The sequence below is a fragment of the Octopus bimaculoides genome, chromosome 6 (assembly GCF_046866305.1).
Source record: "Octopus bimaculoides isolate indiv1 chromosome 6, ASM4686630v1, whole genome shotgun sequence".
Classification (NCBI taxonomy): Eukaryota; Metazoa; Mollusca; class Cephalopoda; order Octopoda; family Octopodidae; genus Octopus; species Octopus bimaculoides.
The window spans coordinates 2,215,194-2,230,626 of NC_142933.1; the positions used below are offsets into that span (position 1 = coordinate 2,215,194).

The window sequence follows — 15,433 nt, forward strand, 5'->3', positions numbered from 1 at the left end:
TTGAGTCTTTATTTTTCGTTCAATTTAATATTTTTTTGAGCTTGGTATCTAATTTCAGAACCTCTACATGTTTTCTTTTCCTCTCACTTGTACGCCTGGGTTCAATCACCTGCAGTGGCGTTGGTACTTGGAACATATTATACAACCATTCCATTGGTTCCTCCATCTTCTTTGGTTCACTTTCCATGAATCTCTTTTTCAGTTGGTTCCTGTGTCTCACAGCAGGTGAAGCGAAATTGTGATGGCACCTGTACCAGTGGAGTGCTAAGAGCACCATTCGAGCGTGGCACGTGAAAAGTCATTCGAGCGAGATCGTTGCCAGTGCCGCTGGAGTGTGCAGGTGGCATGTAAAATATACCATTTTGAGCGAGGTCGTTGCCAGAACCACCGGACTGGCCTTCATGCCGGTGGCACGTAAAAGCACCCACTACACTCTCAGAGTGGTTGGTGTTAGGAAGGGCATCCAACTGTAGAAACTCTGCCAAATCAGATTGGAGCCTGGTGTAGCCATCTGGTTCGCCAGTCCTCAGTCAAATCGTCCAACCCATGCTAGCATGGAAAGCGGATGTTAAACGATGATGATGATGATGATGATGATGATAATTTAAGAATTTAATGTGAAAGGTGACTAAAGTTTGCAACCTGTGGAATATAAAGCCATAACTGCAATCATTATGTTTGATAAACTTCCACAATGACATGAAAATAATACTCAAAGTTGTCTCACATAAGAAGAAAAGTCAACAAAAGACTTCAGTTTTATATAAAATATTTATTTATTTACAATAATTTCAATATCTGATAAATTATAATTTGGTTCTGATCTGTTTAGCCAAAAATCTTCTGGAAGTTTCTTCAAGTTTTTCATTGGGAAACAATGTATGGATGTATCATTGAAGATGTCAGAATAAACAAAGGTGTTAGACAGAGAAATCTCTTCAGTGGCTGGATATATCTTCAGTAAGTTAAGGTTTAATAATTTTTAAAACTGTGTAGTTGTGGCTGATGCCAGTACCACTTGACTGGCTCCCATACTGGTGATACGCAATAAGCACCATTCATGCATGGGTCGTTGCCAGTGCTGCCTGACTGGCTCCCTGTGTCGGTGGCACGTAAAAGGCACCATCCAAACATGATTGATGCCAGCCCCCTCACCCCAATTGGCTCCTGTGCCGTGGCACATAAAAGCACCCACTACACTCTCAGAGTGGTTGGCATTAGGAAGGGCATCCAGCTGTAGAAACTCTGCCAGACCAGATTGGAGCCTGGTGCAGCCTTTCAGCTTGCCAGTCCTGCTCAAACCGTCCAACCCATGCCAGCATGGACAATAGATGCTAAATGATAATGATAATGATGATGATGATTCAATCTACAGACTACAGCCAAGAAAAAGCTATCAAAATGGCTTGGGGTGGGGGGAGTGAGATGTTTGAGGATGTGATTGTTTCAGACCCATTGATGATTGTAAAAAGAGGAGATCCTCCAAACTTCACATGAACTGAGCTTCTCTTGACCAATGCTCATTTGAAAGGATGCAGCATTTCTGGTCTTAGCATTCCTTAACACTTTTTGGTGGAAGTTCACTGAATTAGTATCACACTGGTGACATTAAATACAATAACATTACTTTCACAAAACATTGTTGAATGTGTGGGTGATGATGATGATGATGATGATGATGATGATGATATATATATATATAAAATCTTACATGCAGCAGAAGCAGTATTAGATTAAAATAGCTATCTGTGTATCATACTCAATGCAAGTACATCATGGAAAGCCAACTTAACAGCAGTATTCATCTAGAGATAATACATGGACATGCTGTGTTAAATAACACAAAAACATATCAGCAGCAGACTAATATATCAGTAACGATGGACTTTGTCTTAGCATGCTGTTTCCAGCCATGCTGGAGCACCACCTTTAGTCAAACAAATCAACTCCAGGACTTATTCTTTGTAAGCCTAGTACTTATTCTATTGGGCTCTTTTGACGAACCACTAAGTGACGGGGACGAAACACACCAACATTGGTTGTCAAGTGATGGTGGGGAGGACAGACACACAAATACATACATATATATATATATATATATATATATATACGACAGGCTTCTTTCAGTTTCTGTCTACCAAATCCACTCACAAGGCTTTGGTCAGCCTGAGGCTATAGTAGAAGATACTTGCTCAAGGTGCCACGCAATGGGACTGAACCTTGAGCCATGTGATTAGGAAGCAAGCTTCTTACCACACAGCCACTCCTGTGCCTATATATATATATATATATATATATACACACACACACACATACATATTTATACACACACACACATCAAACACAAACAAATTTGAAAATACAAAGGATACTTTATAAATATACGCAGCTTTTTCTCGTAGATCTTTATGAGAATGCCTGGAAAAAGTGTAAAAAATCAGATTATTAAGAAAATAATTATCGTTATCTATGATAAAATATTTCTTACTGAAGCACAGTTTAATGCTTGAAAAATGACTAAGTGAAGTTCATGAGTTTCTCAAGGACAGTTGTAGCACAAAATGAAGTGAACTCATCCTAAACGGGATGTAAAACCAAATCAAAGTTAACTCATTACTCTGTGTGTGTGTTTGTGTGTGTGTGTGTGTGTGTGTATGTGTCTGTGCATGTATGTATGTGTGTATCTGTCTGTGCTTGTGCATGCATGTGTGTGTGTGTCTCTCTCTCTGTATGCATGTCTGTGCATGCATGTGTCTGTCTGTGCGTGTACATGCATGTGTAGCTGTGTGTGTGAGTCTGTCTGTCTGCATGTCCATCTCTCCTTCTCAGCAAATGCACTATTATCGTTATATCACTGAGGACATCCTGACTCACACTAACAACAACAACATCGCAACCACCGCCGCCGCCACTGCCGAGACATCATCATCATCATCAACACCACACTGATTCACAATTCAGAACATTTCATGCTTCTAATTCTCACAATGTAAAATATTGGTAAATCTTTTACTTTCAGCTTCTCTCTTTTGTAGATATATCCACTGATGTCTACCTTCTCTTCTAGATGCTTAACCCATTAAGTACTTAAAATTGTGAGTGGCTTACGAACCACATGATTCCAGGTTCAGTCCCACCGCGTGGCACCTTGGACAAGTGTCTTCTACTATAGCCTCAGGCCGACCAAAGCTTTGTGAGTGGATTTGGTTGACGGAAACTGAAAGAAGCCCATCGTATAAGTGTGCCTGTGTGTTTGTGTGTCTGTGTTTGTCCCCCCAGCATCGTTTGACAATCGATGGTGGTGTGTTTACGTCCTCGTAACTTAGCGGTTTGGCAAAAGTGACCGATAGAATAAGTACTAGGCTTACAAAGAATAAGTTCTGGGGTCGACTTGCTCGACTAAAGGCGGTGCTCCAGCATGGCCACAGTCAAATGACTGAAACAAGTAAAAGAGTAAAAGAGAGATGATTGAAAATAGGTTAAAATTAAAATAATCAGTTATTAAAACTCCTTTACTTCAAGTAGAAATGGAAATACTCAATGTCCTATAAATAGGACATTGAGACAATGTCATATAGCTTATCTAATGTTCTCATTTAGTGTCCTATTTATAGGACAGTGGGACTTAATGGGTTAACACTGTTCCTCACTTTCTTCCATTTCACCATCAACTCACCTTAATTCTACCTGAGACTTCATGCTAATCACAGGTGTGGTCTGTGGCTCACAAGCTTCTTATCAAAACCTCTTTTTTGTTATAGTTGCTGCCTCGTACGCCTCTGTATATGCATGCATGTGTGTGTGTGTGAGAGAGAGAGAGAGAGAGAGAGAGAGAGATTATGTGTATATGGGTGTCAGTGTGCTGCATTAAATTTGTAAAAGGGAGAGAACTCTTACTGAATGTATCTTGGGTGCAGTCATTGAATGAAGAGGTATTAATAAAATGGTTAATGAATGGAGTGTGGGGTGAGGGATGCAATGTAACTGGCTGAACCCGTTGAGGGCGGTGCCTCAGCACGTTGAGGGCGGTGCCTCAGCACGTTGAGGGCGGTGCCTCAGCACGTTGAGGGCGGTGCCTCAGCACGTTGAGGGCGGTGCCTCAGCACGTTTGCAGTCAATGACTGATAAAGATCTTTGCAGTTCCATATTGCAAGGAGGGATGAAGAGCATGTTCTGAGGAGGGTGATTGCGTTTGAGGTAAATAGAGCACGAAAGCGAGGTAGACCGAGGGAAAGGTAGAGGGGACAGGTGGAGGAGATTGGGAAGGTTGGCTTGAAAAAGGAGGATGCCCAAAACCGCCCAAAACTGGGCGAGATGGTGTGAGGGTGGTTGCTGTGGCATTGAGGTAGATCTGAGGACAAAACCCGGATTTAAAACACTGGATGACTGACTGACTGTGTGTGAACCAGCAGATGGTGAAGAACAAAACAATGGAGATCGACAGTTCTGAAGGAGGACAAGAATTCAGTATCACTGAATTAATGTGCAATGAAGGCATGTGGCTCAGTGGTTAGAGCGTTGGGCTTACAATCATGAGGTAGTGAGTTTGATTCATGGGCTGGACTGTGTTGTGTTCTTGAGCAAGACACTTTATTTCATGTTGCTCCAATTCATTCAGCTGTAGAAATGAGTAGAAACTGAAAGAAGCCCGTCGTATATATGTATATGTGTGTGTGTGTGTGTGTCTGTGTTTGTCCCCCCATCATTGCTTGACAACCAATGCTGGTGTGTTTACGTCCCCGTAACGTAGCGGTTCAGCAAAAGAAGCCAACAGAATAAGTACTAAACCTACAAAGAATAAGTCCTGGGGTCGATTTCTTCGACTAAAGGCAGTGCTCCAGCATGGCCACAGTCAAGTGACAGAACCAAGTAAAAGAAGACAATAAAGGTTAGAACGATTAGTGTGATTTAACATGTTCCAGAACTGGCCGACTGTTGCAGTTCTGAGCAGAACTGTATCTTGGAGGATGCTGAGAGTGAATTTAGTGATATGGTTTGCTTGTTCCGGTTGTTTAACACTGGTTATATAGGAGCTCTACAAGCACCTGTATATATTTCAATACAGTATGTGTAGCCTCCATGGAAATTGCTATTATATAGAGGTACTCTTTTACTCTTTTACTTGTTTCAGTCATTTGACTGCGGCCATGCTGGGGCACCGCCTTTTAGTCGAGCAAATCGACCCCAGGACTTATTTTTTGTGAGCCTAGTACTTATTCTATCGGTCTCTTTTTGCCGAACCGTTAAGTTACGGGGACATAAACACACCAGCCTTGGTTGTCAAGCGAAGTTGGGGGGACAAACACAGACACACAAACATATACACATATATATATATATATATATATATATATATATATAAATATATATATATACATATATACGACGGTCTTCTTTCAGTTTCCGTCTACCAAATCCACTCACAAGGCTTTGGTCGGTCCGAGGCTATAGCAGAAGACACTTGCCCAAGGTGCCACGCAGTGGGACTGAACCCAGAACCATGTGGTTGGTAAGCAAACTACTTACCACACAGTCACTCCTGCACATTGTTGTTAACCACATGTAAGCTATGACTGACAGATCCAAGATCAAAGATATTCCAGCCATGGCAGTCCCATCTGTCCTTGGTAGTGGCACTCTGTCGGTTGTGACGTCGAGGGTTTCAGTTGACCCAATCAACGGAACAGCCTGCTCGTGAAATTAACGTGCAAGTGGCTGAGCACTCCACAGACACGTGTACCCTTAACGTAGTTCTCGGGGATATTCAGCATGACACAGAGTGACAAGGCTGACCCTTTAAATTACAGGCACAACAGAAACAGGAAGTAAGCGTCAGAGAAAGTTGGGGCGAAAGGGTACAGCACGATTCGCCACCATCCCCTGCCGGAGCCTCGTGGAGCTTTTAGGTGTTTTCGCTCAATAAACACTCACAACGCCCGATCTGAGAATCGAAACCGCGATCCTACGACGGCAAGTCCACTGCTCTAACCACTGGGCCATTGTGCCTCTACGTCCTTGGTAGTATATTGGTAAGTATCTCTGCCTGCCACATGGGAGACCAGAGTTCAATTCCATGTCACAACAGCTTCCTTAATTTTATCCAATCCATACCAGTTTGGAGAACAGACATTAAATGATGAGAATGATGATGATGATGTTCTTCAGATGTAGTGTCTAAATTAAATACATTTAAACTTAGCATGACGGAGATGATGATGATAATAATAATGAAGATGATGGGGAGGGTGTAGTGGTGGCAGTGGTAAGCTTCATCATCATCATCATCATCATGACAATGATGAGAATGTTAAAGGATACAGACAAAAACAAACTATCAAGTGACTCACCTGTCAACAAGATTTTGGAAACTGTTACCAACAATGATTAGATTTCTTAGCTGTGAAGGGTTCCAGTTGGCCCAGAGTAAATTGTTGTACAATGCAGTACCACAGTGGGGCATCAAAAACAGAGTTAGCTTGTTAGACAGACAGCTTCTCTTCCCTTCCTAGTAAACAAAACGAACAAAAAGTATCAATTAATAGACATCTGACATCGTTTCGACCATATTACTGTTGCTAGGGGTTTACTCTTTTACTTGTTTCAGTCATTCGACTGTGACCATGCTGGAGCACCGCCTTTAGTCGAACAAATCGACCCCAGGACTTATTCATTGGAAGCCTAGTACTTATTCTATCAGTTTTCTTTTGCCGGACTGCTAAGTTACGGGGACGTTAACACACCAGCATCAGTTGTCAAGCGACGTTGGGGGGACAAACATATACACACACACATATATATATGAAAGGCTTCTTTCAGTTTCCGTCTACCAAATCCACTCACAAGGCTTTGGTCAGTCCGAGGCTATAGTAGAAGACACTTGCCCAAGGTGCCAAACATACTTCAACATGTCTCCTCACGGCACTCATTGTTGTCCTTAATCAAGTACTGTAAAATAAGAGATATGTTTCCAGCATGTTGATTCTATGGTTTGCTTTTAATTACTAATTAAATGCACATGCACACACATATATATGTGTGATGATGATGATGATGTTCATACATATATTTTTATAGGTGCAGGAGTGGCTGTGTGGTAAGTAGCTTGCTTACGAACCACATGGTTCCGGGTTCAGTCCCACTGCGTGGAACCTTGGGCAAGTGTCTTCTACTATAGCCTCGGGCCGACCAAAGCCTTGTAAGTGGATTTGGTAGCGGAAAAACGGAATGAAGCCCTTCGTATACATGTGTGTGTATGTGTGTGTGTGTGTGTGTGTGTCTCTGTGTGTGTGTGTGTGTGTGTGTGTGTGTGTCTGTGTTTGTCCCCCCACAGCATCACTTGACAACCGATGCTAGTGTGTTTATGTCCCCGTAACTTAGTGGTTCGGCAAAAGCGACCGATAGAATAAGTGCTAGGCTTACAAAGAATAAGTCCTGGGGGCGATTTGCTCGACTAAAGGCAGTGCTCCAGCATGGCCACAGTCAGAAAGACTGAAACAAGTAAAAGAGTAAAAGAGTATATGTGTGTATGTATCTACATGATGGGCTTACACAGTTTCCCTCCAACAAATTCACTTGCAAGACATTAATCAACTTGAAACCCCAGTAGAAGACACTGGCCCAAGGTGCCATACTGTGAGACTGAACCTAAAACCATGTGGTTGGGAAATGACCTTTGTCAATACAGCCATTCAAAAAAGGTAAAGATCAGCAAAGAAACATATAAACCTATGCATTTGAACAAAAATACTTTGTGGTATTTACTCAGCCCAAGTTGCACAGACTCTCCCAAGTTAATCCTGCCATCAGAAGTGCAATAAAACCAATGATTGGATTATTGGAAACCCACAACTAATGCACTTTAATAATGATTTCTAATTTACGGTGCCATATAAAAAGCACCAGTGACCGTGTCATATAGAAAGCATCCATGCCAATGACATGTGATAAGCACCTATACCAATGCCACATGAAGGGCACCTGTGCCACATGAAAAGCACCCATGCTGGCACCATGTAGAAAGAACCCAGTTCCACATGAAAAGCACCCAGTACACTTAGTAAGATGGTTGGAAGTAGAAAGGGGCATCCGGCTGTAAAAACATCCAAGTCAAAATCGGACAATTGGAGCGTGGTGCAACCCTCTGGCTTACCAGCTCCTGTCAAACTGCCCAACGCCTGACTGGCCCTCGTGCCGGTGGCACGTAAAAGCACCCACTACACTCTCGGAGTGGTTGGCGTTAGGAAGGGCATCCAGCTGTAGAAACTCTGCCAAATCAGATTGGAGCCTGGTATCGCCTCCTGGTTCACCAATCCTCAGTCAAATCGTCCAACCCATGCTAGCATGGAAAGCGGACGTTAAATGACGACGATGACGACGACGATGATGATGATGATGATGATGATGATGATGATGATGATGATGATGATGACCTTTTAAACATTAGTAATATTAAATAAATAGAAGCTTACTTCATTTTTGGAGAGCAGAGAGACACCAATGCTGTGTATCACAGATTTCTCAACGTCCGACCAAACTGGATCATATGTATAACATTGATGCAATGACAGCTGCAAAGATTTCAAAATAGATTTCTAGTCTGTATTTATTATTACTAGCTCCAATATCACCAACAACAACATTTTAGGCTGACAACATCAATTACAGAGCATCTCTGACATCACTGCTTAAAATAGTAGTCAAGTCTCCCTAAAATTGCACAATACACTCTAAAATATGAAGGACCCATTGGACAGTACAATCCTAGATATACTAAAAGACAAGACAGTCATGGTTGGAAAGCCTTTGATCGTAGAACCACAAGATGAGAGCTGACCTAGGAGGAAACAACAACATAACCCAACTATTTAGAATAGCAATCAAGAACATTATTTACATCGTTTATTGTTGTTGTTGTTATTATTATTATTATTATTATTATTATTATTATTATTATTATTATTACTATTATTATATTATTATTATTATTCAGTTCACAGCCTGGAATCGAACTCGGAATCTTGGGGTTAGTAGCCTGCACTCTTAAAACCACAACGCCATATGCCCATGAGCATATGGCATAGTGGTTAAGAGCACGGGCTACTAACCCCAAGATCCAAGTTCAATTCCAGGTAGTGACCTGAATAATAATAATAATAATATTATCGAAAAATACCTTAGGAATGAGAACCCAGGTTCGAAATTTCCCCAAGACACCTGATGATGGCTGGAAGGTATATCAGCCAAAATGTTGTGTTAACGACAAACAAGATGAGGACAAATATCCATCAAATGTAAACAATGTGAATAATGTACATAATTCCTCATGTCTTAAATATAGAACTGCAACAACCAAGAACATCCTCAGAATAGTTGCTTTTCCCAAACCAATGAGGAGGCTTTTTGCTGCCATGCAGCATCATACTTTTTACAAAAACATCATACATCATCTTCATAGTTTAATGATCATTTTCCATGCTGGTATGGGTTGGACAGTTTGACAGGAGCTGGCAAATCAGAGGATTGCACTAAGCTCTAGGGTCTGCTTTGGTATGGTTTCTATGGTTAGATGCCTTCTTGATGCCAACACCCTTACACTGCCCTGGGTGCTTTTTACATGGCACCAGCAGCAGTGATGTCACCAAGTAAATTGCCAGACAAGACTCCTCAAACGAGAGAGAAGTAATACTGAGGGAAGTGGCTTTGTTCCAGGTTGATGACAGGTATGATAGACAGACGGAGACAGGTGTCTTGCTGTAGAGCAGTGGTTTTCAAAGTGGGCAGTATTGCCTCCCTGGAGGCAGTGGAAAGTTCTAAGGGGGCATTGAAGAAAAGTGGGGCGATGATGGGGTAGCGATTCATGTAAAAATTGGGGTGATAATGGGGTGGCAATTCATGTAAAAACAACAAAATAATGGATTCATTAGGTTAAGTTTTATTTGTGAAATACAGTTGCTTTGAATTTGCTTCAGAAAGAAGTCTATGTTTGTGAGGGTTAGTTGGGGTGGGGGCACTAGTAATGTGGCCTGGGTGTCAAGGGGGTGGCAGCCCGAAAAAGTTTGGGAACCACTACTGTAGAAGAAATACATGGACCCACTTGGAAAAGAGAAAGGAGATGATAGTAAAGATATGTCAGGGTGTACCCTCAAGTTACAGGGATGCAATTATAAATGAAGTGGAACAGAGTATTGAGTGGGGAGGTGAGTTTGCAAGAGTGCAAAAGAACATGGGAGACAGTGGGGGAGAAGAATAAAGTGAATGGTGAACACAGATGGAAAATTGCCTACCTTAAACTGGTCACATATAGCCATCATCAAAGCCAACTGGTACTGTGCGATTTTACACTCAGCAAAATGTCCAATACCATAAGCCACAAGTTCAAGTTTAAGTGGAGCCAATTGTGTTATACATTCTTCCATCTTTACCTGGGAAGAAGATTCATCTTTTGGGGTGTCATCTTGCAAACTTAACAGGTGTTTGAAGGTCTCTTCCAAACTTGTGCTGTGTTCAGGAGAAATTTCTCCAAAAGTCTCGTTAGAAACTCCACAGTCCGTTGCAGTCATTAACTGTTCATAATGACAAGACAGCAAACATTCAGAAATCTTCTTCACCAGAATTTCTGAAAAAATATGCAGGAAATATTTAAAAAGGTTTTACATCCCGTTTAGGATGAGTTCACTTCATTTTGTGCTACAACTGTCCTTGAGAAACTCATGAACTTCACTTATTCATTTTTCAGTAAGAAATATTTTATCATAGATAACGATAATTATTATCTTAATAATCTGATTTTTTCCACAAATTGAAACAAAGAGGTAAAAACAAATGACATCCTTCACTTCCAACTAATGACCACCTCTACTTTAAATCCGTCCAAATATCCTACCAACAATACAGACTGGGTTTTTTTTCTTCTTTACTTGTTTCAGTAGTCAGAGTGTGGCCATGCTGGGGCACTGCCTTGAAGAATTTTAGTTGAATGAATCGACCCCAGGACTTATTTTAAGCCTGGTACTTTTTCAATTGGTCTCTTTTGCCAAAACACAAACTTACAGGGACATAAACACATCATCACCAGTTGTCAAGCAGTGGTGGGACACACACACACACACACACACACACACACACACACACACACACACACACATATATATTACACACACAACAGGCTTCTTTCAGTTTCCATCCACCAAATCCACTCACAAGGTTTTGGTCAGCCCAAGGCTTATAGTAGAAGACCAATGCTGAAGGTGCTACACAGTGGCACTGAACCCGGAATCATGTGGTTGGAAAGCAAGCTTCTTACAACATAGTCAAGCGTGCAACTATACTGGTAAGATATTTTTTAAAAAGGGATTGATATAAAAATTAAAGCACCAATTCTATGCCACTGAGAGATTGGTAAAAACCATTAACTGATGCATGATCAATTTCAAACAAATATTCATCCTAAACCAGGACTGCCATATTATGTTGGCAAACAATCTTTACTCCAAAGTACTGTTGCTGAATATCTCTTGTTGCGAGATTTAAAAATAGTAATTTTCTAATTTATAGATCAGTGATTAGTTGTCACTTTGTAAACTATATATTTCGAATGGGAATTTGGCAGCGCCACCTCTAGCTGAACAATTATTCTGTGCTGATGAAGGGAAATAACCCAGAAATCGCGATACACAGATATTGTTGTGAGTTGAGTGGGGGTGCTAGATTCCCTTGTTCGAAAAATGTAAGGACACAGATTGTGTTGTATAGCCAGCTGGAAACGATGTCTCCTAGGGCTAAATTACAGCAACATTCGTCCTAAACCAGGACTGCCATGTTATGTTAGCAGACAATCTTTACTACAAAGTACTGTTGCTGAATATCTCAGGCTGTGAGATTTAAAAATAGTAGTTTTCCAAATATGTGTACCACCCGAAAACATAAATCTGAGATAGAACATTTAGTCCACCAACAAAATAAAGAGACCTAAACTAAGTAGTAGAGAGCTTTAAGCCATGACATTGCAATTAGATTTAGTGTAAGAAATACAACCAGAACGTGTAACAGACATGTGACACTAAACTCTGTCACACAGACATACCATCTCTTCTCTCTACATATTCTCCTGCTACTATGATGGCTTGCTTTCTCATAACAAAATATTCTCATACTCACACCCAAACACTTCTGACTCACTCATCTCTCCACCTCCCCCATCATCCCAACCTCTGCACTCTGTCCATTTTCCCAGTGGCACCAGCACCTCTGGAATTCCTTCTGCCCATGTTTTCTCTGCAGTTATCAACTTGCAATTGTTCAAGACAAACATCAATCTCAACAGTTTTAAAAGGTCACATCAATGGCTCAGAGCACAATCCTTCCCCCAGTCCAAACCTAAAATCAAAAAACAAAAGCACACCCAACATCTAAAGTCTTAAACCAGATAATACACATCTAACAGAAGCCCAGTAGCAATGAATTAGGAGACACACAATATCTCACCTCATACAAGATACTAGAGTTGATAATACACCTCATATTTAGTATATAGACACACTGACACACCAACTAGAGAACCAAAAGTGACCCATGCATTGGAATTTAGTAATAATTAACAACTGTAATCTAATGAAACTATAAACAAGAGTGGTACCTTGGAATTTGGTGTAGAAATCCGAGAGTTCTATTTCATTCCTACAAGAGAGCAAACGAACATCAAAATATAACATAGAGCAGACATAAACATAAGTGCATGCTATACACACACTCTTATTATACACACCTCTGCGTGTCTGTCGTGTGTATATAACAGACAACATTGATACAACCATGACATAATAACGACAAAGCATTGGCACAGTATTGTTGGAGCAGTGACCCAATATTCTTTTCTATTCTAGGCACAAGGCCCGAAATTTTGGGGGAAGGGTCCAGTCGATTGGATCGACCCCAGTACGCAATTGGTTCTTAATTTATCAACGCCAAAAGGATGAAAGGCAAAGTTGACCTCAGCAGAATTTGAACCCAGAACGTAAAGACAGACGAAATACCGCTAAGCATTTCGCCCGGCGTGCTAACGATTCTGCCATCTCACCACAGTAATGACATAATATTGACATAATACTGCTATAGTTTATATTAGTTATAGTTATTAGTTTCAAATTTTGGCACAAGGCCAGCAATTTCAGGGGTGGAGGTAAGTTGATTACATCAACCCCAGCATTCAACTGGTACTCATTTTATTGACCCCAAAATGGATAAAAGGTAAAGTCGACTTTGGTGGGATTTGAACTCAGAATGTAAAGACAGACGAAATGCCACTAAGTATTTTGCCCAGCATGCTAACGATTCTGCCAGCTCACCGCCTTATAGTTATATTAATGAATGCATTAGTTCTACAAAGTTCAAAAGGCCAATGAAGCATCCTCAGTCTGCAAGAAAAAGGAACCAAATTTCCCTCTCAGATCAGTCTACCATCATAAAAAAAAGGATACGTTGAATAATGTCACCCTAAATACACTTGGTTTTTTTAGGGTTTTGGGGGGAGGGGTTTGTATTCTTTAATCAGAAGAATAATACCCATGACATGTAGCTCAACAAAAACAACATTCTACATTGTAAATATTTTATAAATAACACCATCACCATTATCATTTAACACATTGACTACCACAGCCTATTACTGGAACTTATGCCATATTACTTTAAATTTTGACGGATTTTAACGAACAATAATGTTCGGCCCTATCTTTAATTACATACACACATTACAAATCATTGAAATTCTTTTTACCTGCATTTTTGTAGTTTATGTAGGATAGACTGTTTCGATTCCTGACACTCAGGTGCGAGAGAACTTCCAAAACTAATAATACCATCTTTGAACTGTTTAGCTTTGCGAAATTTCTGGCGCCGTTTGGGTCGAACAACTAGTTGGAAATCATCAGTCATTCCGAAGATATCTAGTAACAGAACCTGTTACCTCGACCTGAAACTAGTCATTTTGTTTATGTATATTATTTATTGCCTTTTCACAATATTACACATAAACACGTGAGTGTTTCAAAGCTAGTACGTGTTTGATAAGTGACTTTATATAGTTGTGATATCGTGACTATTTTGGTGATAGATGATCTTTAATATATATTTGTTCATAGCCACAAAGAATGTGGTGTATAAATAGAATAAGGTGGATGTAGAACGTTGTTTAGTCAGCGACGTAGCTTTTGGAAAGGATTGACATAAAATGTTAGCGATATGTCGAAAACAATGTAGTTGCTTAAAATTACTGGAATGGAGAACTGCAATCTCATTCGTTTCAGTGACAGAAAAACAAATCATTTTTCTCAGAACTTAAAATTTTGAATTCAAAAACATATCTTTAAACACAGACGTTCAGTTATACACTGTTTTAAGTGATTTACTTGGCTGAATTTTGTGAATGCCATTTTAATCATATATTTATTGACGTTTGCGTTAAATCATATCCTCAGGAAACGTAGTTTGTTTACAACTGACAGAACAAGGTATAACTACTGGAATGTTAGTAGCGAAACGCAATGGAACTTATGTCACCGCATTCCTTATTTCTGGTTTTAATTATTTTGGACTGTAATGCGTCAACCCATTTCAAACGTTATTTTTATTTTGTTTGTAGTTTGTAATTTGTGTGTGATCTTTGTCTTTTACTGACTGAAACATTGTTCATTGGGCATATCTACACAAGTGTCCCCTACTCAATATACATAACGAATTTGTTTCCTCATAACTTTCAGAAAAATGAATATTTTTTAAATTAAAGTTTCTACATACATCTTCAGATTCTGTAGATAACTCTCTACTGTTTTTCTATCGGGAACATCTGATAGGCTTGCTATAGTGTCGGGGGGTACAAAATAATGAAATCTATAACTCCTTCCCCCATTTGAAATGCTACATGCTGTAGGCATGGGATTCCCCATTCATTGATTAGAGCCAGAAAAGGTCCTTGCAAACCGGAAACAGCCTAAGGGCGGAGATTCCTTGTCCGTCCCTAAAGTCCATTTGCCAACTGAATTGGTCTAAGGGAGATGACTCGTCTTGGCTCTTTCAACACAAATTGGTATTTTATTCTTTGTTTATAAATTAACTGACCATAACAGATTTCTACCTCTGGATCGAAGAGAAGTTATATGCCCTCCACCATTAGAATTGGTCTGACGAATTGTCTATAAAGCTAAGCGCTTTACGGAGGTGAAATCATTGGTCATTCTATGACCGGACATACATTTAACTAAATATAAATATGTATGTACGACGGCCTTCTTTCAGTCTCCGCCTATCAAATCCACTTACAAAGCTACACTTCATTGTATTTATCTATCATAGTATATTCTTTTCTACTCTAGGCACAAGGCCAGAAATTTGGGGGGAGGGGCAGTCGATTAGAACGACCCAGGACGCAACTGGTACT

At 40.3% G+C, this 15,433-nt stretch overlaps 1 protein-coding gene across 3 annotated transcripts; it reads right to left on the bottom strand.

Moving 5' to 3' along the window:
* Nucleotides 1-752: 752 nt before the first annotated feature.
* On the bottom strand, nucleotides 753-15,048 carry LOC106872075 (SRR1-like protein). 3 transcript variants are annotated; one of them, XM_089353364.1, is made up of 7 exons: nucleotides 14,794-15,048; nucleotides 12,635-12,675; nucleotides 10,284-10,615; nucleotides 8,469-8,567; nucleotides 6,348-6,505; nucleotides 2,373-2,418; nucleotides 753-955 (listed from the first exon to the last, which is right to left on the bottom strand). In XM_089353364.1, the coding sequence occupies exons 1-7, from the start codon at nucleotides 14,940-14,942 to the stop codon at nucleotides 773-775; spliced, it is 1,008 nt and encodes a 335-aa protein (XP_089209490.1). In that variant the 5' UTR covers nucleotides 14,943-15,048; the 3' UTR covers nucleotides 753-772. The 3 variants fall into 3 exon arrangements, with proteins under 3 accessions (XP_089209490.1, XP_014774415.1, XP_014774416.1); XM_014918929.3 differs by lacking the exon at nucleotides 14,794-15,048 and adding an exon at nucleotides 13,775-14,268; XM_014918930.3 differs by lacking the exons at nucleotides 12,635-12,675; nucleotides 14,794-15,048 and adding an exon at nucleotides 13,775-13,999.
* Nucleotides 15,049-15,433: the final 385 nt, after the last annotated feature.

Coding starts and splice junctions, on each gene's coding strand:
- LOC106872075 (XM_014918929.3), bottom strand. CDS start 13,932: ATGACTGATGATTTCCAACTAGTTGTTCGACCCAAACGGCGCCAGAAA. Junction 10,616..12,634: donor TTTCTACACCAAATTCCAAG/GTACCACTCTTG, acceptor ATATTTTTTCAG/AAATTCTGGTGAAGAAGATT. Junction 8,568..10,283: donor CTATATGTGACCAGTTTAAG/GTAGGCAATTTT, acceptor AAATCTTTGCAG/CTGTCATTGCATCAATGTTA.